Here is a 27798-nt window from a genome sequence, read left to right as displayed (position 1 = left end):
GCAGTGAGGAGGGGTAGGGGAAATTTAAATGGCAGAACCCTGCAGCATCTAAATATTTTACAAGTTTGGGAAGCTGTGTTTGTGACTGGTTTCTGAATGCCCTTATCTCCTACAAGTCTCCTTTGCCACGAGATTTAATGGACTCTAAACTGTCCTTGATATGGTTTTGTACTGATGGATTTCATCTTTCCTGGAGAAGCTGTGTAGCCTAATGGAAAATCTGATTCCAAATTTGGGAATCAGAGGACCTGGGGGTGCTACTCCCTGCTCCACCAGTCATGTGTTGTGTAACCTTGGATTTAACTTCTCTGTGCTTCAGCTCATTTGTAAAATATGTAATTAGACTGTGAGCCTTATGAGGGGCAGGGACTGTGTTCAACCTGTTTATCTTCTGTCTACTACAGTGCTTAGTACAAAGCCTGGTACATAGTAAGCACTTAACAAATACCAATGAAAATGAAAACAACAACAACAAAAAGCAGAACCAGGCACTGAAAACATGAGACATACCACAATGATCAACTGTAGGTATTTATTGGGCACTTACTGTGGACAGAGCATGGTACTAAGTGTTTGGGAAATTATAATACCATATAGTTGGTAAACATAATCCCTGCCCCCAGAGAAGCTACAGTCTACAGGGGCATAGGCGTTTTGGCGAAGCAACATGTCTCAGTGGATAGAAACTGGGTCTGGGAGTCAGAAGGACCTGGGTTCTAATCCCAGCTCCTCTATTTATCTGTTGTGTGTCCTTGGGCCTTCACGTCACTTTACTTCTTTTCTCTATGCCTCTATTCCCCCCTCTGTAAAGTGGGGATGAAGACTGTGAGTCCCATGTGGGACAGGGGTTATATCCAGGCTGATTATCTTGTATCCAACCCAGCGCTTAGAACAGTGCTTGACCCATAGTAAGCACTTAACAAATACCATTATGATGATGATGATGATGGGATTGGGCAAAACGTACTAGGGACACCTGGAGACAAAACTGAGAGATGGGCTGGTGCCAACTGGCAATGGACAAGGAACACTGCGGAGATGTGACCACCTGCTATCTGACATGTGCCCTCACCGTGCCCACTGAACATTCTCAAGGGCAAAGGTGAGGAGTTTTAGGAGGTGAGAAACTCATTGGGATGATCATGCCAAGTACATGTAACACTTGAAGGCTGTTGAGGTAGATTGCGTGGGTGGAGATGGGAGTAACCAAGATTGCTTTGCCCTCTGGAGGGTGGTCACGCCAACTGCAGGGGATAAAATGTAAGCAGGCCAAGCAACTTGGGTATGGTTGGTCCCTTGGCAGAGAGGGGCCATCTGCTGGAGGACCCAGACAACGAGCTCAGTTCTGTTCACATAACCAGTCTCGCTTACCTTCAGATGAAATACAGCTGCTCCAACCCAGTCCCCAACACCACCGGCATCGCTGGCATATGGGAGATGGGGGAGGAGTGGCTTGGGGTCTGTACTAATGAACTCCGGGCCTTAGGCTGTCAGTCCCAAGTGGGACGGGGACTGCGTCCAGTGAGCTTATATTTTATCGACCCCAGTATTTGATACAGGACTTGGCCCATCATCATCATTTTCATCAGAAAATGGATCCATTTGAGTCCAACACCCTGGTGTGGCCCATCCTTCCAACTCCCTTCCATTCCTTCAGTCATATTTATTGAACCCTTACTATGTACTAAGCATTTGGGTGAGTAGAATACAACAATAAACAGTCACAGTCTCTTCTTGAAATGAGTTTACAGTCTAGAGAGGGAGAAAGAGATGCTACCCTCCCCCTCCTCAGGTTTGTGCTCTGGGTCAGAGGTGAGCTGCCCCCCATCCCCCCATTTCCCATATACAGATGGGAGAGTTGGAGAATGGAGGGGAAGGAAGAAGGGCTGGGGAGAGGCAGGGGAGATTTTAGGGAGATCATGGAACAATGTAAGGATAGGGAAAGAGAAGGAATGTGAGAACAAGATCAAAATGTTGAAGGAAATTGGAGATGGGGCCTGAGGGATGGGAGATGACCATTACTAGACTCCGGATTGGCTGGTAGAGGCGAATGATATGAGCTTCAAAAGAAGGGAAAGAAAGGGATGAGGAGGTGGAATGGTGCAAAAGCGGTACTAGGGTGTGAGAAGGAAGCTATGTGTTTTGGTATTTTTTTGAATTTGCTTGTGTGTTTGTGTGTGGAGGAGTGTGTGTGTGTGTGTGTGTCAGCCGGGGAGGGAAAACCCAGAAGATGGACAAGGCCCTGGAAATGGAGCGGGCAGGAAGGCTGAAAGGCGAGACCTGGAACAGGGAGAAATGAGGTGCTACGGGAAAATGGCAGGGAACCACCAATCAGGAGGGATCTTAGCAGTGACAGTTCAGACTGGTAGAGGACACAGCCACCGAGGCCTCCAGCCCCCCCTGTGTCTGTCCTGCATCGTGGCCCTTGGGCTCCCACAGAGATGATCTGGGCCGTCATTGCTCTTCAGCTCAGACTGCCTCCACATCTATATTCGATGCATTAAGTCAACAGTTCCTTCTTCACAGGATCAGCTGCTCTTTCACAGATAAAGGGATACATCTTTTTGCAGATATCCAGATTTAAGTCGTTTCTATATACAACAGCGCATAGCTTGCCTTCAGTCTTACCGTCTGAGAGCAACAAAAGCCTGAAAGAGAAAATTCCGTGTTATGTCAATGAGTGAGTTCACCATTCCCAGATACTGACCCCAGGGCCTGGGATGGTGAAGATTTTCTCCGTCTCCTCTGGCCTGACCCTTGACCCCTCATTCTTGGCACCCCCTCTGCAGCCTGCTCCTCCGAACCTCCATCCTCCCTCCCCCATTCTCCCTCACAGCCCACCCTCTCCTCGATGCCCACACTCCCCCAGCTACTCTGTTCCTCAGCCTTTCTCTCCCTCTGCTCCATGGGCCCCGGTCTGTAGGAGCAATAGAGGATCTCCATGACCCCTCAATCCATGAGCTTGCAAGGTCAGAACTGACCATCGCAAGACCTGCTAATTTCGGCCACAGACTATCTGCAGAGGGGCCCCAGGCCCAGCCTTCCCTGATGCCGATGTAGAATTCGCCTTCTGTTTTCCCTCCCCAAGGGCTCGTTCCTCATTTATCTCACTCAAGCAAACAATGAGACGCAGCACTGCCTAGTGGCAAGAACACAGGCTTGGTAATTGTGGGTTCTAATCCTAACTCCGCCACTTGTCTGCTCTGTGACCTTGGGCAAATCATTCAACTTCTCTGTGCCACAGTCACCTCATCTGTAAAATGGAGATTGAGAGTGTGAGTCCCATGTAGGACAGAGACTCTGCCCAACTTGATTACCTTCTATCTACCCCAGTGCTTAGAACAGTGCTTGGTGTCTCACAGGCCCGCAACCTTGGTGTCATCCTCGACTCAGCTCTCTCACCCCACACATCCTTTCCTGCCTTAACTCTGCCCTCTCCTCCTCCAGGCAAAACTTCTTCTCCTCCCTCATCGACACCCATGCCCGTCACCCCCGCCAATTGTTCCGGACCTTTAACTCTCTCCTTAGGCCCCCTGTTTCTCCCCCTCCCCCATCTCTCACCCCCAATGACCTGGCCACCTACTTCATCACAAAAATCAACACAATCAGGTCTGAGCTCCCCAAAGTCACCCCCCCCCCCCTTCCCCACCAACCCTCTCCTCTACTTCTCCATCCTTCCTTCCAGTATCCTCAGAGGAGATCTCCTCCCTCCTCGCAAGTGCCACCCCCTCCACCTGCGCCTCGGACCCCATTCCCGCTCACCTTTTAAAAAACATCGCCCCTATCCTCCTCCCCTCCTTAACTTCTATTTTTAACCAGTCAATCTCCAAAGGCTCCTTCCCTTCTGCCTTCAAACATGCCCACATCTCCCCCATCCTACAAAAACCCTCTCTCGACCCCACTTCCCCTTCCAGTTATCGCCCTATCTCCCTACTACCCTTCTTTTCCAAAATCCTACAACGAGTCGTCTACAATCACTGCTTAGAATTCCTTAACTCCCATTCTCTCCTGGACCCCCTCCAATCTGGCTTTACAATATCGCCAAGATCTGCCCTTTCCTCTCGATCCAAATGGCTATCGTGCTGGTACAAGCTCTCATAATATCCCAGCTGGCTTATTGTGCCAGCCTTCTCTCAGATCTCCCTTCCTCCTGTCTCTCTCCACTCCAGTCTATTCTTCATTCCACTGCCCGGCTCATCTTCCTGCGGAAATGCTCTGGGCATGTCACTCCCCTCCTCAAAAACCTCCAGTGGTTGCCTATCAACCTCCGCACAAAACAAAAACTCCTCACCCTTGGCTTCAGAGCTCTCCATCACCTTGCCCTCTCCTACCTCTCCTCCCTTCTCTCTTTCTACTACCCACCCCGCACGCTCCACTTCTCTGCCGCTCACCTCCTCACCATCCCCCGTTCTCTCCTATCCCGCCATCGACCCCTGGCCCACGTCCTCCTGCTGTCCTGGAATGCCCTCCCTCCTCACCTCCACCAAACTAACTTTCTTCCCCTCTTCAAAGCCCTACTTAGAACTTACCTCCTCCAAGAGGCCTTCCCAGATTGAGGCCCTCCTTTCCCTCTGCTCCCCCTCCACCCTCTGCTCCTCCTCCTTCCCCCTTCCCCTCCTCTCAGCACTGTGCTCATTTGTATACATTATTTATTACCCTATTTATTTTGTTAATGAGGTGTACAGCCCCGTGATAATGTCTTGTTTTTGTTTTGTTCTGTTTTGCTCTGCTGTCTGTCTCCCCCGATTAGACAGTGAGCCCGTCATTGGGCAGGGATTGTCTCTGTCTGTTGCTGTATGAACATTCCAAGTGCTTAGTACAGTGCTCTGCACTTAGTAAGTGCTCGATAAATACTATTGAATAATGCTAAACCAACACCATTATTTTTATTACTAAAGGTATTTATTGAACATCTACAGTGTGCAGAGCACAGTACTAAGCATCTGAGTGAGGACAATGTAGTTGCTGGTAAATACCCTCTCTTTCCTCAAGGACCTTAGAATTTTGTCCTCACTCTATGCCTGGGAAGAAGGCAGGGTCATGTCTTACTATTGCCATTTTCCTGATTGGGACACTGGATCAAATGAGTATCTACTTTTTCTATCAATGGTACTTGTTAAGTGCTTACTATGTTCCAGGCAATATAGTAAACTCTGGGGTAGATACGAAATGATCACGTCAGACTGAATCCATGTCCTACCTGGGGTTCACAGTCTTAATCCCCATTTTACAGATGAGGTAACTGAGGCAAAGAGAAGATAAGTGGCTTGCCTGGGGTCACACAGCAGGCTAGTGACAGAAGCAGGGTTAGAACCTAGGACTTTCTGACTGCCAGGCCGGTGGTCTATCCACTGGTCCTTGGTGCATCTCCCTAGGCCAAGCTGTTTGTCACTAGAGTCTCCTTCCTCCTCCTCCCCAGCTGCAGGGCACAGCTTGCTTCCTTTGCCCTACAAAACTCTTCCAGCTTCTGAGGGCTTCACAGGGCAGAATTCAACAAAAACCCACAGAGACACATACTCACACTTCAGAATTGACTTCTGAGCCATCTTCCCACTTCAATGGGAGGTCTCTTGCGTTTCGGGATAAACCCACCCAGTGGTAACGTTCTATCTTGGCTGTTACAAAGTACTGCAGGAAGAGATACCGAGGGTTATGTTTGCCAGCAGACCTCAGTGACTCCCTCCTGGGAGTGTCGGGCACAGCTGTGTCCAGGGCTGCTGGACACAGCACAGGAATCACCAGGGAGGTGATTGATGCTCGAAACTTCCCAGGGCCCAGGGGCCAATTTCATGTTAGCCTGCTTCGGGTCAGAAAGGTGAGAATAAACTGGGGCTGGGGCATTTTGGGTGGAGGCTCCTTGGGGGAGCTGGCTGAGAAATGAGGGGGTGCGGTAAATTCTTCCCTCCATCTCCATCCTCTCGTCCTGGCCCCACTTCCACCTCCGCCCTCTCCATTCTCCCATCACGGAGGGCGGCAGGGCTAGGGCCTCTGTGTGGATGGCCATAGACTGGTTGCAGCTGAGGCTTTTCTGACCAGTGATGAGTGTCAGGTGAAACACTGCCAACTGTTTGACAGCCCTCAGAGGGAGCCAAAGCTGAGAGCTCTGTGTGTGTCTCATCCACAGCCAGGGCCTGGGCGACCAGCACTGGTCTCCGTTCTGTTCCCAGAGCTTGAGGGAAGAGAAAGGGCTCTCAACAGGGGGACAGACCACCCCCTTCCCCTGCCCCGGCCAACACAACCACGCACAAACACGTCCTCATCCATTTTTTTATCTCTGCTTTGTCCCCAGAGCATAAGAAAGGAGAAATGGCTCTGGACAGAGAGGCAGACACCTCCCTCTCTTCCCACCCTTGCAACACAGACACATGGTGTCCTCACCCACCCCATCCCCAGAATGTGAGAGAGGAGAAATGGCTCTGGACAGAGTATAGACACTTCCCAACAACCCCCCCCCCCACAAACACTCATATAAACACACAAACACACACACACTTCCTCACCCACTCTTCCTTGTTGTCGATTTTCACCAGGCTGGAGTTTTGGAAAGCACAGGCCTCTCTGCTCTCACTCCAGGTTAGGTTTTCCATCATTATCTTATAGCAGTTGTTCCCATGCCAATACCAGTGCTCTGGACAGGGCTTGCAGGGGTGATCTGAAACAAGATTACCATGTCTGTCTGGAGCTGGGGATCAAGGTCACTGCTCAGAGTTGAGCCTGAAAAAGGGCAGGGCCCCCCAGTGTTCCCCTCTGATCTCCACTGTCACACTTCACACCTGTGTTTGGGACCCCTTCGCTGCCTCTGTTTCTTCGTTCTTCCCTGCCTCCAACCCTTTCTGGATCCTCCATCTCATAGCAAACTGCACAGTAACTTGCTGTCAGTCAATCACCCAATCAACTAATTATCTCAAAGAAAAGTTACTATGCTATGTATTTAGTACCTACTTTGTGCCACACACTGTACTAAGCCTTGGGAAAGATATGAAATGTTCAGATTGAACACAGTCCCTCTCTCACATAAGGCTCCCTGACTAAGGGAGAACTTCCCTCCTTGTTCTCTCTTTCCCCTCCCTGCCCCAGGCCCCTCCTATTATCTAGGAGTGCAAACCCATAGCAAACCCACAGCGGCTCAGTATAATCTCCCTGGACTCTTCTTCAACAAGCTCATCCCTTTCTCCGTGGGAATGTGTTCAGTTTCCTCTGAGGGTTCAGGGAGGCAGATAATGATAATTATGGTATTTGTTAAGCGCTTACTATGTGTCAAGCACTGTTCTGAGCACTGGGGTAGATACAAGGTCATCAGGTTGACCCCTGTGGGGCTCACAGTCTTATAGATGAGAGAACTGAATCCCAGAGAAGCGAAGTGACTTTCCCAAAGTCACCCAGCTGACCAGTGGCGGAGCCAGAATTAGAATCCACGACCTCCTACTCCCAAGCCCGGGCTCTTGCCACTAAGCCACGCTGCTTCTCAAATAATGTTGGTATTTGTTAAGAGCTTACTATGTTTCAAGCACTGTTCTAAGCGCTGAAGTACATACAAGATATTCAGGTTGTCCCAGGTGGCCCCATTTTACAGATGAGGTAATTGAGGCACAGAGAAGTTAAGTGACTTGCCCATAGTCACACAGCTGACAGGCGGCAGATGCGGGATTCAAACCCATGACCTCTGACTCACAAGCCCAGGTTGTTGCCACTAAGCCACGCTGTTTCTTCGGGGTCCTTTCCGGCCTGTTGACTGGGAGCACAGCTTGCTTTTCTGGTGCCCTGCAGTAGGAGTGAGCCCTGGGGCACATTCGGACTCCCTGAAACTGCGGGACAGAGCAGGGGACTGGAAATGCACCGCCCCTTGGCCCTGCACTGTGGCGGCCCCAGATGGATTGTGGAGCAGGACCCAGGAGACACTGAGGAGAGTGCTCTGCCCTTGGAATGTCCCTTCACCGCAGGCCTCCGAGGAACATTTTCCTGATGTAGTTAGGGGTCTCGACTGTGGCATCCTTCATTCTTTAATTTCTGACTCACCTCTATTCCCTTGCTGGTCCCTAAATCTTTAACTCTATGTTCCTCTGTCAGTGAGATCCAGGCAGGGGTCTGAGCTGACAGAGGAGCTCACAGATATGATTACCTGTCTTATTCTCCATCAGTTTTCGGCAGAATTTTGTGGTTACTTCCCTCAGGTCAGCCGACAGTTTGGAGTTTTGGGACAAGAGAAATTCTTTCTGTTTGAAACAGCTCCTGCAGATGCCTCGAAATAGGAAGGAGTCTGTAAAACAGTTAATAGAGATATGACCCCCATCATCAAGCTGCCTTTAACAGACCCCAGGGAAAGAGACTCCTCCACCACCCTCCTCAAAGCATGAATTAGTGTGGAGCAGCTCTCAATCTCTCCGTCTCCAATTCAAAACTCCTCTTCCTCCTGATCTGCCAGACCACTGCCCTCACCACCTTCAAATCCCTCCTGAAAATTCACCTTTACCAGGATGAATTCCCCAAGTCGTTTCCACCACCTCTCCAACTTTACCAACTGGCGATTTTGCCTCTGTGGTTCCTATTGGTTGACATACACTGGAAACTTACTTGTTCATTTGTTTCAATTACCCACATCCTTCTGATTAGGAATTGCTCCCACCTACTATGTGCATTACTTTTTATGTCTGCCTTTTTCACCTGTTAGATTAATTTTTCAAGAGTAAAGTTATGACTTTGTTTTAGCATACACTGTCAAGCACTTAGTTCACTGCTCATGTCCCAGTATTTGACTCCAACATCCGCAGTCTGATGAGTCTTCTCATCACTCATTAATCATTTTGCTAAAGCAAACTTTTGCTCACCTCTCTTCACTTCTCTCAACCCTGCAGTGGTTACTCCTTCCTCTCATCATCAAGCTAACACTCCACACCTTCAGATTCAAAGCAGTCATCAACTCCTTGCCAGTCATTCATCCCCTCTCTTCTCCTACTCCCTCCCAGCTCATGTAGTTTGTCCCTCTCCAGTAAACCTACTCGTAAGGACTGACTGTCATTTCTCTCACCATCAACCTTTCCCCTACACCCACCTGCCCCAGTTCAGAATTCCTAATATCCAACAGAAAACAGCTGTCTCCATGTTCAAAGCCCTTCTGAGTTCTAGTGACCTCCAAGAAGAGGGTCCTGAGCAAGTCTTAGATCTTCCCACTCCTTATCCCTAATTGCTTCTTCAGCACTTCCATGCCATCTGAGGCCACAGGTGACCACAATCTCTGTCATATTTAAGAACAGATCTTCACACTTTCCATTACCACCCGTTCTCCTCTGAATTATTTGAGTGTCAGGCTGTCCGGCTAAACATGCACAGGGATACTACCAAAAGGACCAGTGGGTGCTAGAGGGATTTTGAGTGACAAGCTGGCATTAGAGAAGGCGGCATCTGTGAGGACCGCCGGAATTGCGCGAGGGTTATGGTCCATTTTTCCACTGTAGTAAAGGTCATAGGTTAGACTGTAGATGAATAGACTTAAGGAGAGCAGTTAATTGAAGGGAAGATAGATCCCCCTGGATGTCGAGGGTCTACAACCCCATGATGAGGAATTCTCGTTACATTCAAGTAATAATTGAAGCCAGATAATCTGCTCCATTTAAATGTGATATTTCTGGAGTAATTATTGTATGGGGAGCACCGTATTAAGTGCTCGGGAGAGCACAAGTCAGTTGGTTGCCATGATCCCTGCCTTTGGGGTACTCAGTGTGCCACAGCTATGTTACTCCTTCCTCTGCCATCTTTTCTGCACACTGATGCATACCAGGGCCAGTTATGATGACACCAGTTTTCTCTCTTCACCGTTAAAAGCCATCAAGCACCAAAGTGGCAAAGATTCGAAGAAGAGGATATTTAGGCCTGTTAAATTGAGAATCTCTGGAGGCCTTAATAATCAATCATATATAATGGGCACTTACTATGTTCAGGTCACTGTCCTAAGTGGTTGGAAGAGGATACAACAGGATCATGGTATTTATTGAACCTTTACTGTGTGCAGTGTACTGCAGTAAGCACTTGGGGGAGAACTTGCTGCGTGACCTCGGGCAAGTCACTTCACTTTTCTGCGCCTGTCACCCATTGGGCAGGAATGAGTTTGAGGATCTGTATGGTGAGATGGAGAGACTGGTTGTGAGAGAGGCTGAGCCAAGAAGAGTTTATTCTACATGACTAACTGAACTTCCCTTCTGGGAGGAATAAGCTTATTTTAGTTATTCTTACTCGGCAAATCGAACTTCCCTCTAGGGGAGAATCCACTAATGTGTTACATGTAACAGAGCACCTTCCTTCAACCCACAGACACTTTCCTTTCTGGAGGAATCCACTTATGCATTACACTCTTGTGGCAAAGTGCCCCAGCTGTTAGCCCCATGAGCATTTTAGTGGGACACTCACCTGTCCCACGGCTCCTCACTTGGTGCGGACAAAGCGGGCACCCCACGTTCCTGGCGGAGGTGACCAGCAGCCAGCTGCCGAGAGTCTCGACCTACTGCCCAGGACTATGAACGCTACAGGTATTTATCCCCTGTGCTTCCAGACCATTTGGGCTTCAGGTTTCTGCTTGTCTGTTCTTCATCTCTGTCCCTGTGCCTCTCCCCCCCAGCAATGCCTTATTTGGTTGGTTTCTATGTTGGCCTGGAATGTCTATCTGGCAGTTTCGGTTGTGTGGGCAGTGTCCCGCCCACACTTTGGAGTTTCGTTTTGTGGGATCAGGCAGTCAGGAGACAGCATTTGACCTTGAGATGATGAGTGTCCCAGTGGCCTTTGGGCCATTCCACCCCTGGCTCTCACCATCCATACCCAACTTAACCTGACCCCCTGCATCCCCTCTGGGTCGCATGGTGGTGGAACTGCGCTGGAAACCATGACTTCTGGCACTGTCCCACCCCTAACAGCATGGTCCAATAATCCCCCATTTTCTTGCTTGTAGAGAGGAAAACCATTCTAGAAGCAAATGGAACCTTAGAATGTATGAAGGAGAGCTGGTTTCTAATCCCAACTCTACCACCTACCTGCTGGGTGAGTTTGGGTCACACGCTCCTCTGTGCCTCGATTTTCTCATCTGTAAATGGGGATTCAGTATCTGTTCTCCTTGCTACTTGGAACTATGTGGATAGGGACTGTGCCTAAAATTGAACCTGCCCCAGTGATTAGTATGTACAGTGTTTGGTACCAAGTAGGTGATTTAACAAATTACCACAATCATTATGGCTGAGAATATGTGGCTGATGTCAGCTCAGCATTTAGAACAGTGCTTGGCACATAGTAAGCGCTTAACAAATAACATCAGAAGCAGTGTGGTTCAGTGGAAAGAGCACGGGCTTTGGAGTCAGGGCTCATGAGTTCGAATCCCAGCTCTGCCACTTGTCGGCTGTGTGACTGTGGGCAAGTCACTTAACTTCTCTGTGCCTCAGTTCCTTCATCTGTAAAATGGGGATTAAGACTGTGAGCCCCACGTGGGACAACCTGATTCCCCAATGTCTACCCCAGTGCTCGGCACATAGTAAGCGCTTAACAAATACCAACATTATTATTAACATTATTATTATTAGAAAGAGACAACTGGGAGTAATGGGAAGAAAAGAATAGTAGAGGTGGTCAACATAGGCAGAATCCTACACAACAAAGTGATAATGGGGTAGATTTAGTAAATTCATTCAGTGGTATTTTTTGAGTGCTTACTGTGTGCAGAGCACTGTACTGAATGCTTGGAAAGTACAATTCAGCAATAGAGTCAATCCCTGATCACACCGGGCTTTCAGTCTAGAAGGGGTGAGACAGACATCGAAACAAGTAAATGGGCATCAATGTAAATGAATAGAATTATAGATATATACACATCAAAACAAGTAGAGACATCAATATAAATAAATAGAATTATTTATTCTATTATTATTATATAATTATTATATATTATATATTATTATATATTATATATTATAATTATTATATATATATATATATATATGTACTGTGGGGCGGGGAAAAGGGCAAAGGGAGTGAGTCGAGATGACGCGGAAGGTGGGGGGAGCTGAGGAAAAGGGAGCTCCCTTTTGAGCTTTAATTTGAGATTTAGTTTGAGCTTTTGAGCTTTAGTTTGAGATTTAAGAGAGAGAGAAAAAATAAGGGGCCAGTGGATTTAGGACAGGAGAAGATTATTATTTAGAGTAGCAATCAGGGGAGAGTCCAAAACCACATCCCAAGAAACTGAGGAAGTTGTTGCTGGAATTGCAATGGAGACAGCACAAGAGATGCCCAGTCAGGTTTACAGAAGATGGAAATGTGTTAGAGAAGAGGGAGAGGATGAGAAAGTCAAGGAATGAAGAGAGGAACAGGGATTCTCATTGGGAAGGAAGATAAAGGATATGGGCCCTGGGGCAAAGGAGGAGTATGCAGAAGGATGGAAATCCAGGCACCATTTGGGAAAGTTTCCCTGATATGTAGAATGGTTCAGTGAGGTCCTGCCCAAAGCCAGGTAGATGGACATCACCTTGCCTGTTTCAACTGGCAGAAACAAGCGACAATCATCTAGCTCATGTTGCACATCTGTCATTCAGTATACTGGAAGGGTTTCAGGAAGAGGCCGACAGCTGGAAAAGGCTGATCAGCAATGGAAGGGACCACTGGGGTCCTTCTGATACCTTCCACCACCAGACACCCCACTGAACTGCCAAGAAAGAAATGTAAATCCCATTTTCCCAGCCCTCACTCCCCATGTGATTGCATCCCTGCCCCAGTCCACATTCCCACCTGAACAGTAAGAGGTAATGGTCTGAGAGAACCTCTTCTGGGGGCCTTTTCTCTGAGGAAAAAAGCTGCCCACCTGCTGTCTAATGACTGAGACCCCCAGGGGAAGGGTGAACTCAGGAACCCCAGACATCGGGAGACAGAGAGTTGCTTGTCCCAGCGTCAGGGTAGGTACTTACACCTGATCCCGAATCCCACCAATCCGATAAGCTGTATGAGGCAAAGAATGAGCAGCAGCAGAGACAGCAGACGCCACACCGAGTGAACAGGAACATCTGAGAATACTGGGAAGAGAAAGGATATGTCGTCATGGATCAGTGAAGGTAGTGGGAGGTTCATCCCAGGGACAGTCAAGTTGTCAAGAGAACAAGCCCTAAACACAGACAAACCTTTCTCCTCTGACTTCTTCCTCCATGGCTTTTCCTCTCTGAGACCATTCGTGTCATTTCGCAGGTCTGTTCAAACATCTTTATGTCTTAATGCCCAGATCCGATGCCCCTGTCACTGTGGGTTGCTTCCTACCCAATCCAAATGTGGGAGCAGGGACAATCCAAGAGTACAGTGGATTCATCCCAGAGCTTTCTCGTTGGAGTGGGCAAAATTGCTCCGGACAGCAATAGCTGACCAGCCCCTGGGGGGTAAGTGAGGCTATCAGACTGGGCCACCTTTCCTGGAGGCTCCCAAACAGCACAGTCACCTGAACCTTTTGGATGCACTGACTTAGTGCTCAATGGAAGTCTGTCTGCCTGGTTTCTCCACCCATCTCCTGGTTTCTCTATGCGACTGCTTGAGCCATGAGCTCTGCTCCCATTCCAAAAGCATAGCCCAAGGGCTGGGGTGGGGGGAATTAGATACCTTTGTTCCCAAATCCCTTGGAGGAAGGTCTCCTTGGGATGTTTGGTTTGGTGTCCCCCTCTGTGTTCTGCATAGCAGCTGCTCTGCTCAGTTCCCCGCCGAGGTCAGGGTGGGTCGGAGGGACCTTCCCTGTTGTGCCTTGATAGAGAAATGGAAGAAATAGTCAACTAGCTATTATATAAGATAAGAGTCTTGCATCATACTTTCCAATCTGAGGAGACCATTGGTTAGAAAGGATCTGTAACAAGATCAAGTTGTGACATTTCCCCTTTCCCTCACTTCCTCAAAATATCTGGGTTTTCAGCTCTGGAGGCAGCCGAAAGGCACCAAAAGGCAATGGGAGGTGGAAAGTGCAGTGGGAAGGCTAAGGTGGGATATGGATGGTGAAATGATCATTGGAATGACTTGACAAAAGAAGAAGAAAAAGTAATTGGGGAAGATTTCCTGGAGGAGGAAGTGGAAATTCAGAAGGCCTTTGAAGATGGGTAGAGCAATGGGCTGGCATATTTGAAAGGGAAAGGAGTGCCAGGCAGGAATAAGGTCATGAGTTGAAGGTCAGAGATGGGTTTGTCCGGAATGAGGAATACTTAAAGATGATCTTGGAAAGACTAGGAGTGTGGGAGCTCATCTGTCCTAGGGTAATAGAAAAGAGGGAAATAATTAATGGAGTTTCTTAAAACCCCTAATGGAGTGTCATAAATATCTCAATAATGAAGATAATGATGATCATTTTGAACACAGGTATTTGTTAAGCATTTACTATTTGCTAAACACCCTCCTAAAACCAAATTCATTCATTCATTCAATAGTATTTATTGAGCACTTACTATGTGCAGTGCACTGTACTAAGCGCTTGGAATGAACAAGTCGGCAACAGATAGTCCCTGCCGTTTGACAGGCTTACAATCTAATCGGGGGAGACAGACAGACAAGAACAATGGCAATAAATAGAGTCAAGGGGAAGAACATCTCATAAAAACAATGGCAACTAAATAGAATCAAGGCGATGTACATTTCATTAACAAAATAAATAGGGTAATGAAAATATATACAGTTGAGCAGACGGGTGCAGTGCTGAGGGGATGGGAAGGGAGAGGGGGAGGAGCAGAGGGAAATGGGGGGAAAAGAGGGTTAAACTGCGGAGAGGTGAAGGGGAGGTGGTAGAGGGAGTAGAGGGAGAAAGGGAGCTCAGTCTGGGAAGGCCTCTTGGAGGAAGTGAGTTTTAAGTAGGGTTTTGAAGAGGGGAAGAGAATTAGTTTGGCAGAAGTGAGGAGGGAGGGCATTCCGGGACCGTGGGAGGACGTGGCCCAGGGGTCATCGGCGGGATAGGAGAGACCGAGGGACGGTGAGGAGGTGGGCGGCAGAGGAGTGGAGTGTGCGGGGTGGGCAGTAGAAAGAGAGAAGGGAGGAGAGGTAGGAAGGGGCAAGGTGATGTAGAGCCTTGAAGCCTAGAGTGAAGAGTTTTTGTTTGGAGCGGAGGTTGATAGGCAACCACTGGAGGTGTTTAAGAAGGGGAGTGAAATGCCCAGATCGTTTCTGCAGGAAGATGAGCCGGGCAGCGGAGTGAAGAATAGACTGGAGCGAGGCAAGAGAGGAGGAAGGGAGATCAGAGAGAAGGCTGAGACAGTAGTCTAGCCGGGATATAACAAGAGCCTGTAGCAACCAACCAAATAAGATGGAGGATAATTGGATCAGGTATGGCAACTGACCCCCATGGGACACATGGTCTAGTGAGATGGAGAGCAGGGATTTAATTCCCCTTTGACAGATTAGAAGTGAGAAACACAGAAACTTTGAGGGACTTGACCGGTGTAACAGAACAGTTACAGAACAGACAAATGGTGGAGTGAGAATTAAAACTCAAGTCTCCTGAGTCCTATGAAGAGGGAAGCATCTAGGAGAGTGCTCAGGTAAGAGCCGTGGAGCCTTTTCCCAGGCTACACTCAGTGCCAGAAATTCCCTCCTCCAGCTTCCAAACACCATCTCCCTTATCAGTGACAGATCCACTGAAACTTCTCTGCAGTCTCGCATTTCCTCTTGCCTTTCAGACATCCCTGCTTGGATGTCCCACTCTCACCTCAAACGTAACATCTGAAAACCAGAAATCTTGATCTTCACACTCAAACCCTGTCCTTCCTTTGACTTTCCCATCACTACCACCCTTCCTGTCTCACAAGCCCATAACTTTATGGTTGTCCCTGACTCCTTCTCATTCAACCCACATATTCGATCCATAACTAAATCCTGTTGTTTCGATCCTTACAGCACCACTAAAATCCACCCTTTTCCTCTCCATCTAACTGCTACCAGGTTAATCCAAGCGGTTATCCTATTCCATCTTGATTACACATCCATCTCTTTGCTGACCTTTCTGCTGCCTATCTCTCCCCACTCCAATCCATACTTCACCCTGCACTGTTCTACAGAAAGTTCAGGCCATGTTTCCCCTCTCCCCAAGAACGTCCAGTAGTTGCCCATCCACCTCCGCATCAGACAGCAGCTCCTTACCATCGGCTTTTCCTTCAAACTGCTTCACCACTCCTTTCTCACTTTGCTACTCTCCTACAACAACCCAGCACACAAACTTCACTCCTCTAATGCCAACTTTCTCACTGTACCTCGATCTCCTCTATCTCTGAGTTATTGCCTACATCCTGCCTCACACCTGGAACGCCCTCCCTCTTGATATCTGACACACAATTACCCGCTGCAATTTCAAAGGCTTTTTCAAGGCATTTCTACAAAAGGCCTTCCCCGACAAAGCCCTTCTTACCTCTTCCCCCACTTCCTCCTGTACACCTTGACTTTCTCCCTGTATTCATTCCCCCTTTCTCTTCCCCCACTTCCTCCTGTAACACCTTGACTTGCTCCCTGTATTCATCCCCCCTTCCAGCTCCACAGCATGATTTTTACATTGCTGTAATTTAATTTATTTGAATGAAAATCCACCTCCCCCTCTAATCTGTAAGCTCATTGTGGCGGGAAATGTGCCTGCTATATTTTTATTTTCTATTCTCCCAAGCATTTAATATATTAGTAAGTTTTTAGAAATACAATTGACTGATCACTTCTCTCCATCTTTCTACTCCTGACTCACTGCCAGTGGTTCTATGATCTCCACTGGCCCCCACCAGTGGGCCGGTTCCACATTTCTCTCCTCCTCCCCACACAAACAGCACAGTCACACCAGAAATTTGTATTCACCCTAAGGTGCACCAATGTCATAGTCATTTCCCAAGGATGCAGGATTGCCTCTGTTGGCCTCTGACCTAGCCTAGATTTCACAGTAGTGTCGCTCCCTTGCTTCTGATGCGCAGTTGGTGACACCACTATTGTTGAGCTGGGAAGTGACCACCAGGATTGGCAGAGAATTGACAATGGGACGGGACCCAAGGTAGATTCAGGTCCCACTAGGACCCCCAGTGCCTGGTCAATGGGATCCCATTGTCTGCTCAGTGTCAGAGTGTCAATGTAGTCAATCACAAGTGGACATTGTGTTGGTTAACTAGGACCTGAAGAGTGGAATTTCTTTTTAGTTCTTTCCTTCACGAAGAGTTTGTTAGTGGAAGAGGTTTTTGGTGTTTGCGATGTACCAATCACATTTTGAGGGATTCCTCCCAGTTGGAGCAGCAGACTCCGATTGGCCAGAACTTTATCAGCGTTGTTGCTGGCGGGAGGGGGCACCTGGAGTTCTCCCCTGATGATACCCACAGGTCCCCCGGGGCCTTCTTGCTTCTGTCCAACAACCTTTAAATCTGTTCCCTACAAAGGCTTGGGAAGCAACTGGGCTTTTCCTGATCCCTGAATGTCTCATAGATAGATTTGGGGCTAAAGGACAGATGCCAAACCTCCTCTCTGTGATGTCCAGTCTACCCAAAGTAGCACACTCCTTCCACTAACAGAAAGAAGCAGCATGGCTCAGTGGAAAAGCCCAGACTTGGGAGTCAGAGGTCATGGGTTCAAATTCCAGCTCCAATGCTTGTCAGCTGTGTGATTATGGGCAAGTCACTTAACTTTTCTGTGCCTCAGTTACCTCATCTGTAAAATGTGGGTTAAAAGCTGTGAGCCCCACGTGGGATGACCTGATAGCCTTGTATCCTCCCAGCGCTTAGAACAGTGCTTTGCACATAATAAGCACTTAATAAATACAATTTATTTATTTTTATTCATATATATTTATTCATATATATATATGAGCTATGACTTTGGAACTCACTTTGGTCATGAATCAACAACAAGCACTTACTAGATTGCATAGATTTCAACAGCAGCAGCAATTGCATACTGGAACCTTAAATGAGATCTTGAGAAAACCACATTTTCCATGATCTTGCAGTCATTCTTTTATCTAAACCCTGGGCTCCCCAATCCCCTGAAACTCTGCTCCCCTTCCCCTAGCAAATGCCCTGTGGTCTCGCCATCCACAGTCCTTCCTTGGTAGTTTAGCCTGAGGAAACTCTCCGATAAATAGTATTTCCCAAGGGCACCGGAGTCCTCTGGGCTGAAGCGGCATGGAGTCTTTCTCTGTCTGTCTCTCTCTTTCTCTCTGTCTCTCACCCTCTTTTGCCCCCACCACTCCTCAACAGCCCAAGGAAAGTGAACGGGTTCCAGGCCTGTTGCACCAGGGGCTTTGCCCCACAACATTGGCGGCCCTGCAGGAGTGAATGGAAGCCCAGCATTGGGTGTCTCTCCATGGCATGGATGGCCAGTGCTGGTCTCTGCTCCATCCCCAGAGCGTGAGGGAGGAGAAAGTCTCTGAACAGGGAGACAGACACTGCCCTGCCCTCACACCCACACAAACCTCTCCTCTCCCATTCGTGGCCTCTGCTCCATCCCCAAAGCATGAGAAAGGAGAAATGGCTCTGGACAGACAGCCCCTTTCCTCCCTCTCCAGCAGTATACACCCATACACAGTGTCCTCAACCACTCTTGATCTCTAGTCCGTCCCCGGAGCGTGAGAAAGGAGAAATAGCTCTGGACAGGGAGACAAAAACCACCTCTCCTCCAACCTCAGCAGCACAGACACACACACACAGAGTGTCCTTACCCACTCTTCATCACTACTCCATCACCGAAGTGTGAACAAGAAAAAATGACTCTGGAAAGGGAGACACACCCTTCCCGACAACACACACACACACACACACACACACATACAGTGTCCTCACCCACTTTTGATCTCTGATTTGCCCCCAGAGTGTGAGAGACTAGAAATGGTTCTGGAAAGGGAGACTGATACTCCCCAACTAAATAACACACACACACACACAGCCTCACTCACTATTTCTTGTTGTCGATCTTCAGCAGGTTGGAGGTTTGAGTGGCACAGAAATCCCTGCTCTCAGCCCAGGTTTTTTTTATCCTTTGAAATCCCGTAACAGCTGTCCCTGTGCAAATACCACCTCTCCAGAAAGGGCCTGCAGGTAAGCTCTGATACAAGATCGCCCAGTCTGCCTGGAGATGGGGATCACGGTCACAGCTCAGTGTGAGACTTAAACAAGTGTGGAGTTCTTCTAACTCTCCTCAGTGACCTATGTTGTCTGTCACACCTGTGTTGGGGAGCTCAGGGTACCCTGCTGCCTCTGTTTCCTCATTCTTCCCTCCCCCCTCTTTCCTAGATTCTAAGCCATTTCACAGAAATCTATCTATCCTCCATCTCATAGCAAACCGCTCACTCACTTCCTTTTAGTCACTCACTCAATCAGCCAATCATTATCTCATGAAAAATCACTGTGCTGTGTCTTAAGTGCTTACTTTGTGCCAGACATTGTACTATGCCCTGGGGAAGATATATGTGCAGATTGAGCACAACCCCTGTCTCACATAGGGCTCCCAGTCTAAGTCTATCTGCCCTCCTCATTCTCTCTCTCCCCTCCCTGACCCATGCCCCTCCCATCATCCCGCCAGAGATAGCCCAGAACAAACCCACAGCGGCTCAGTATAACCTTCCTGGAGTCTTCTACAACAAACTCGAGATTGAGGTTCTGACTTTAACTTATAGTGTATTTTCTCAAGCACATAGCTCATTGCTCTTGTATCAATAATTGACTCCCACATCAGCACCCTCACTTACTTCTCTGCCTCCAGTCTCTCCCCTCTGCAGTCCACACTTCATTCCTTTGCCTCAATCATTTTTCTAAAGTGTCCTGTTCCTCACTTCTTTCCATTTCCCAAAAACCTGCAGTGGTTGCTCCTTCCTCTCTTCTTAAAGCAAACAGTTCACACCATCAGATTTAAAGCTCTCAGTTAATTCTGTACTGATCATTCATCCTTTCTCTTCCCCTACTTCCACCCAGCTCACATAATTCGTTCCGATCCAGTAAACCTACTCTCTAGGATGGATGGTCATTTTTCACACCATTGACTCCTCATCCATACCCTACTGCCTCCACCGGGAACCCTAATATCCAATCAAAAACAGCTCTTCCCATGTTCAGAGCTCTTCTGAGATGTAATGACCTCTAAGAAGATGGTCCCGAACCATCTCTAGTTCTTCCCGTTTCTTATCGCTAATCACTTCTTCAGCACTTCCATGCCATCTGAAGACACAGTTGACCATAATCCCTGTCATACTGGGATCCCTATACTGAAGAATAAATCACTGTACATTCTATTACCTCCCATTCCTCTCTCATTCATTCGAGTGTCAGACTGCCCTGCCAAACACGCACAGCAATACGAACAAAAGGACCTCTGGGAGTTGGAGGGATTTTTGAATGATGGAAGCTGGCATTTGTCACAGAAGACTGCGTCCATGGGGACCATCAGAATTGTGTGAGGGTTATGGCCCACTTTCTACATTGCACTGGAGGTCTTGGGTCAGACAATGAATGAATGGACTGAAAAAGAGCAGCTAAGTGACAGGAGAGTAGATCCTCCTGCATATGGAAAGACTAAAAACCATGATGAGGATTTCTCATTACATTCAAGTAACAACTGAAGCCAGTGAATGTAGTCCATCTAAACGTGATATTTCTGGAGGAATTACTCTGTGCAGAGCACAGTACTAAGTCCTTGGGGGGGTACAAGACAGTAGCCACGATCCCTGCCTTCGGGGTACTCAGTGTGCCAGAGCTATGTTACTCGTTCCTCTGAAATCTCTGTTGAATATTGGTGCATGCCAGTGCCCTCCTGGATGATGACACTGATTTTCTCTGTTCCATTTTAAATGGTCATAGAACACTAAAGTGGCAAAGAATTCAAAGGGCAGGAAATTTAGGCCTGTTAAATAGATGAGAGGCTGAGGAGACTTTAACCCCAAATTCATTTGCTTGTAGATGAGAGCTAAAACCCTAGGAGCAAATGGAGTCTTGGACTTGTATGAAGGACAGCTGACTCCTATTCCCAACTTAGTCACCTATCTGCTGGAAGACGTTGGGCCAGATGCTCCTCTGTGCCTCAACTTCTTCATATGTAAAATGGCGAGTCAGTATCTGTTCTCCTTACTGTTTGCAGTTTGAGCCCATGTGGGTTAGGGGCTGTGTCTGACCTTGAACTTCCTACAGTGGTTAGGACAGTACAGTGCTTGCTAAATAGTACGTGCTTAACAAATACCACAGTCATTTGGGCTGAGACTATGTGCCTGAAGCCAGAGAAAAAAAATCAACAGGTAGGAAAGGGAAGATTGGAGTGGTCGTCAACACAGGTGGGATCCTACCCAACAAAGTGATATTTAGGTAGATGAAGTAGTTGACAGAGACAAGGTTTTTGAGATTTAGAAGAGAGAGAACAAATAAGGGGCCAGTTGAATAGGTCAGAAGACGGTTGTAGGTTAAAGCAGCAATTAGAGGATCAGGAGAGGGTCAAAGCCAGATCATATGAAACTCAGAAAGTTTTTGCTGAAATTGCAATGGAGACTGCAAGGGATGAGATTGGACTGTGGGGTTAAGAGAGAACATCTCCAGAACGGAGGATGTCCAGACAGATTTACAGAAAGTGGGAAAGGGTTTGAGAAGAGGGAGAGGCTATGGAAGCCAAGGAATGAAGAGAGGAGAAGGGATTTTCACTGGGAAGTAAGAGATAACGCCTGAGGAATAGGTCAAAGGGTGAGCATGCAGAAGGACTGAAATCTGGCCACCACATGGGAAAGTTTCCCTGATGAGTATAATGGTTCAGTGAGGACCTGCTCAGAGCCAGGAGGATGGACAACATGACCTTTCCTGATTCAACTGGTGGAGCCGGGCGGCAACCACCCAGACACTGCTAATGTCAGAGATGGAATTTTCGAAGCTGAGGAACAGTCAGTAATTAAGCATGGAAAACTAGAGAGTGGGAGCTGGGCTCTTGTAGCTCAATAAAAATAATTAATAGAGTGTCTTAAAGCCCGTGATAATAATGATAACAATTATAATCATTTTGTACATTGTGGTATTTGTTAAACTTTTGCCTTGTGCTAAATGCCATCCTAAATCCAAAGTAGATAGAGAATGATTAGATCAGTTATAGTGTCTGTCCCCCATGGGATCTAGTGGGATGGAAAGCAGGGATTTAATTCCCACTGGACAGACTGAGAGAGAGAAGCACAGAGAAGTCGAATGACTTGCCCAGTCTAACAGAGCAGGCAAGTGGTGAAGTCAGAATTAAAACTCAGGTCTCCTGAGTTCCAGGTCTATGTTCTATCCAGTTACCTAGAGGGGAATGAAGAGGGAAGGATCTAAGGGAGTACTCAGGTAAAGGTCGTGGAGACAGATGACCTTTTCCCAGGATACACTCAGTGCCAGGAATTCCTTCCTCCAACTCCCAAGCTCCATTTCTTCCACCAGTGACAGACCCAGTGAAACCTCCCCTCCCCATCATTCCACTCCTGAATCACTGCCAGTGACTACAAAATCTCCACTGGCCCCCACCAATGGACTATTTCCACGTTTCCCTCCTCCTCCCCACACAAACAGCACAATCACCAGCTCCTGGACCTGAAAGAAAATTTTAATTGATTTAATTTCATTATCGTTATTATTTTTCTATTTTACTATATTCACACTGAGGTGCACAAATGTCATAGTCATTTCCCTAGCACACAGGATTATCTCTGTTGACAATCACCTAGCTTAGTGATAAATTCAGGTGCATCTTGCATAAAAAAAGTTAAACATTGTCGTTTAGTGTATCGCTTCCTGTGATCACAGTCAGAGAGAGACAGATAAGCTCCAAGCAAACACCAAAGATAATACTTATTGCTTCATTCCTTGTAATTTTAGGACTATTGATTCACCCAATACTCTGTAATTTGCCTCTAAGGGATGTCAGGTTTGTAGCCCCCACCACGCTACTCACAACCTGAATACTGGAAGTGAGCCAGGGCCATGTTGCTGCTGTGGTCAGGTGGAGTGGTGAAGGGAAATCTGCTAAGCTAAAGACCCCGGCCTTAACGTTAACTCAACCCCTGGACGCCCTTCTTTATACCAACTCATTTAACATCTACTTCCTACACTAATTCTCTCAACAATCACAACCCCCAGCCATCTGCTTATCACATCCTGCCAAGGTGGAGTGGCCCCCAACTTAGCAATTAAGCCAGAAAGGAAAATGCACTGTCATTCCAAAATGCTAAAACTGAGCAAACTATTTGGTAGTAATACATTAGGGCATACCTGGAAGAAGCTTGATGTTATGGTCCATGAGAATAATATAAGAGGAGGGGAAAATGAGACTTATGTGGCTGCTCACTGTCCTCAAAAGGGAAGGCTGGGAGAGCCCAGACTCCAGGGACCTCATAGGCCAGGGACACCTAGGCCAGGCTGGCTTGCTAAGGACTTGAACAATGGACGAGATTGATCACATCGCAGTAGGAAAACTCCATGCCTAGGTTAAGTGGGGTACAGTTGCCTTTTTGCTTTAGCTGAATCTTTGATTTTCTGTTGATTGCATGCAGTATATTAAGGTACCTAGTTTCTAAGTTGTGATGATCGTTTTCTCGGTGGCCCCAAGACACAAACCTTCTAATATAACCCCGGGTAAAGAGTGGGCCTCTTGGGACTCGACTTCTAGATTTTAGGGTCATGTCGCTCTCGTGCTTCTGAGAAGCCACAAGGTCACTGAGGTGAGCAGTGACCCCAGGACTGGGTGAAGAATGGACAATAGGATGGGACCCCAGATCAGATTCTGGACCCTTCGGGAGCTCCAGTGACTGGTCAATGGGATCCCATTTCATGGATTTCCAATCTAGTACATTGCAAGTCAACACTGGCCTGTTGAACTATAATCTGAAGAGTGGCTTCTCTTCCTATTTCTTTCCTCCATGAAGTGTGTGTGTGTGTTTGGGGGAGTGTTAATGGGAGTGGATTTTGGTGCTTGTGATGTACTGATCACTTTTTGAGGGATTCCTCCTTACTGGAGCACTGGGCTCCAATTGGCCAGTAATTTATCAGAGTCATAGCTGTGGGGGACTTGGCACTCCCCACGCTGAACCCCACTGATCCCCAGGGGCTTCCTGCCCCCATGCAGTGTCCTTTGAATCTCATCCCTCCAACGATTTGGGAAGCAACTGGTCTTCCACAAGTAGTCCTGCTCCCTAAAGTTCTGGCACCTGGATTTGAGGTATGAGGGCAAATGCCAGGCTTCCTCTTTGTGATGTCCAATCCACCCAAAAAGACTGTTCCTCTAGTATTAATGACTTTGGAACTCATTCAGGCTCTGGTCTTAAACCGACAACAAGCATCTGCTAGTTACAGAGATTTTAATAGCCGCAGAAATTGTATAACGGAACCATAAATCAGATCCTGGGAAACCTACATTATCCATCATCTTGCAGTTCTTCTTTCTCCTAAGCCTTTGGCTTCCCAGTCCCCTGAAGCCCTAATCCATTTCCCCTAACAGATTCCCAGTGGTCATACCATCCACAATTCTTCCTTGGTAGTTCAGCCTGAAGAAACTCCACCCTCCAACGAACAGCATTTCCCACACTTCTTTGCTTTCTGGAAGCCAAATAAGGTCTGCCTCTCACTTCTTGCCATAATGATTAAATACCTTGTCTAGCTCCTACTCTCCTTGACTAATTCCTTACTTTGCAATTAGCTGTATTACAGCTGATGGAGAGCCTGAGTGATTGGTTTCCTCTAGAAAATAGTCTTCCCTCAGGGAAGGATCCTAAGGAGTAGACAGATGACTTTCCAGGAACGTGTCCTAAGACGGTAAGAAGCCTGGACCATCAGAAGATCTTCTAGGCCTTATTTGGTCACCAGCTCAGCCTGCCCCTGGTTTTGTATTCAATGCGTAAATCGCCAGCTCTATCTTCACAGGATCAGCTACCTTCTAACACATATAAGGATAACTACTACTGCAATAACCCAGATGAAATGCTTTATGATAGGTATAAACACACTTCCTAAATGAATTAGACTTCCCTGGCAATGTTTCAATCCTGCAAGAGAAAATTTCCTGTTCCATCAGTGAGTGAGTTCACCATCCCCAGGTCTCCTGGGTTGGTGAAAATTTTCTCCATCTCCACTGAGAGCCTCACTCCACCCCCTCTTTCTTGAGGCCCTCTCTGCAGCCTGCTCCTCTGAACCCACATCCCCCCACTCTCCCTCACAGCCCACCCTCTCCCTGACCCTCCCCTCCCCCAGCCACTCTGTTCCTCAAACTTTCTCTTCTACTGCCCTGGAGATTTCGGGCTAAGGGAAAATTAGATGAAGACATCTGATCCCTCCCACCCTCTGTGTTACAAGGTCAGAATTGGCCATCCCGGTACCTGCCACTTTCTGCCACAGTCTGTTAGCCAAGGGTCCCCAGGCACATCCCCTTCCTTGGTGCTAATTTGCAATTGATATTCTACTTTCTCATCCCAAATGGTCTCCCCTCAGGAGTCTCACCTTGTCAATCAATCAATGGTATTTATTGAACATCTACTTCAGTGAGCATCTGGGAGAATACAGTGCAGTTGTTTGTAAAAAAAAAAAAAAAAATTAAATTAAAAAAAATCTGCCTTCAAGGATCTTAAAATTGTGGTGAGCAAGTGTGACTCCATGTTGTAACACAGAAACCTTTTCCCAAGAGACTATTCTATGACCCTGTGAGCCACAAGGGCAAAGGAGGAATTGGAAGAGAAACTGAATTATCTTGCTGAGAAGTCTGAGGAGAACTTGAATTGCTTAGGAGAAAATGAATTATTTTTCCAAGAAGTTTGAGGAAGGCCTGAAATAAAGAGGAGAGTCTGAGAAAAAACAGAATTGTTGTGCAGTGGAGTTTCAGGTAAATTGTTCTTCTGGGCAGGAGAAAGGTTGCCGGATGGGGTAAAAGTAAGTGTGTTGGGCAGGGGCGGAGGGAGAGTCACCTTCTCCCCAGCTTAAGCTAGTAATGAGCAGAAAAACAGCAAAAAATCCTGAGCATTTCCCACTGCAGTCTCCCCAACACACATGAAAACAACGGATAAATGTGGGAAAGAACTGGTTCCTCAGGTCGCAGCGAAACCACCCAAGTCAAGACACATACTGTATGACCGCGGCAAAAAAAAAACAACTAAGCCATGCTCTGAAACACGTACTGCGGCCATGGCGAGAGCCCTAAGACTTGAACCGTGAGGACGTGCTGCGGTTGGCCAGACTCCTTGACTCCTTCAGTGCATGGGCTTGGGGAAGTTAGATAGGTAGCTATTCTGTATGTGTGTGGGGGGGGGGGGTCGGGGGGCCGGTGTACACGTCTACTCCTGTTTTTAGTAGGTTAAGTTCGGAATAAAGTTTTCCGCCGTACGCAGTGGTGGCTTGGTTTCACTTTTGAACTTTTCACTGAGCGCCTGACATTAGGGGGAGACAAATTGCCAGGGAAGGGCTCGCACATTGAGCGCCTGAAACTAAGGGTGAGGCAAATTGCCCAAGAATGGCTCGTAGGTCGAGCGCCTGAAACTAAAGGGGAGACGATTCCCCTGCGATAAGCTCTTGACAAGAATTTTGTCCTCATTACATCCCTAGAAGGAAGGAAGGGGCTGTTATTACCATTTCTCAGATTCAGACCCTGAAACTCTTCTTCTAAAACAGTCTATTTTTCCACTGGACCATCGTGGCCTAAGTTCATCGATCAGTCAGTCAACCAATCAGTGGTATTTATTGAGCATTTCCGGGGTACAGCACACTGTACTAAGTGTTTGGGGGGTTCAGTACAATAGTCTTGGTAGACATGGTCCCTGCCCACAGGAAGCTTACAGCATAGTGGGAGAGACTGATATTGAAATAAATTTCAATTATGGAAAAGGTAAAAAGGTGTGTATGTAAATCCATTCTATTAGATTTGTGTTGAGTAGCAAATGGATACAGATTAAAGAGCATTGCGAGAGAGGAGAGAGAGCGGAGAGAAGGGGAAATGAGGGCTTAGTCAGATATGTTCTCTTAAGAGAAGATATGATTTCAGGATGGCTTTGAAGACAGAAAGAGTAGTATTTTGTAGGGTATGAAAGAGAAGGCGGTTCCAGGCTAGAGAGAAGAGGTGAGGAAAGAGTTGATATCAAGATATAGTAAGTGGGCAGTAGAGTAGTGAAGTGTACTGGCTGGGTTGTAGTAGGAAATCAGTGAGGAAAGGCAGGAGGGACAGAAAATATGGAGTGCTTCACAGTTGATAGTATTAAGTTCCTCTTTGATTCCAATGTAGTTGGGGCACCATTGGAGGCTTTTGAAGAGCGGGGAGACATGTAGGCTATGATTTTTGTGAAAAAGAATCCAGGCAGCATGGTTATATATAGACTGGAGAGGGAAGACAGAGAAGTCAAGAAGTCAGCGAGGAGAGCCGATAGAGCATTTTCCTGATGACAGTTGGTGGATGATTCAGTTTCTCTGGGGGATGGGAACAGCAGATAAAACTCAGAACAGTTCTGCTTCCAGCTCCTCCCCAGCTGCAGGGCACCCGGCTTGCCTCCCTTTGTCCACTGAAATCCTGAGAAATTCTAGGTGCTCCACAAAGCAGAACTCAGGTTAACCCCCCATGACATATCTCAGGACATATATACTCACAGGTCAGGAGAGCGTTGAGGTGTCTTCTTCCTGTATCCCAAGCCTGGGCTGTTTGTACTTAAGCCGTGCTGCTCTAGGCTACTCTGCTTCTCTGAAAGAAGGCGTCACTGCTAGTGAAACTGACCCCTGGACAAAATCAACTGAAAAGGTCACTGTGGGATCAACATTACTTCATAAACAAATCATCTTGGGGCCGGGGGTGGTGCTAAGGGGTTTTCTGTGTTTTTCCCAGTTTTCAGTATTTCTTTAAGTA

The 27798-nt window shown here is 47.4% G+C and overlaps 1 protein-coding gene across 2 annotated transcripts; it reads right to left on the bottom strand.

Moving 5' to 3' along the window:
• Positions 1-856: 856 nt before the first annotated feature.
• On the bottom strand, positions 857-27626 carry LOC103165307 (C-type lectin domain family 1 member B-like). 2 transcript variants are annotated; one of them, XM_039914582.1, is made up of 7 exons: positions 27546-27624; positions 13609-13746; positions 12933-13037; positions 8120-8257; positions 6501-6652; positions 5522-5628; positions 858-2648 (listed from the first exon to the last, which is right to left on the bottom strand). In XM_039914582.1, exons 2-7 carry the CDS (start codon positions 13679-13681, stop codon positions 2501-2503), a joined length of 723 nt encoding a protein of 240 aa, XP_039770516.1. In that variant the 5' UTR covers positions 13682-13746; positions 27546-27624; the 3' UTR covers positions 858-2500. The 2 variants fall into 2 exon arrangements, with proteins under 2 accessions (XP_039770517.1, XP_039770516.1); XM_039914583.1 differs by lacking the exon at positions 8120-8257 and having other exon boundaries at positions 857-2648; positions 27546-27626.
• Positions 27627-27798: the final 172 nt, after the last annotated feature.

This window comes from Ornithorhynchus anatinus, chromosome 17, assembly GCF_004115215.2.
Source record: "Ornithorhynchus anatinus isolate Pmale09 chromosome 17, mOrnAna1.pri.v4, whole genome shotgun sequence".
Taxonomy (NCBI): Eukaryota; Metazoa; Chordata; class Mammalia; order Monotremata; family Ornithorhynchidae; genus Ornithorhynchus; species Ornithorhynchus anatinus.
Note: the sequence above shows the minus strand (reverse complement) of the source record. Positions and strands in the feature narration are given on the sequence as shown.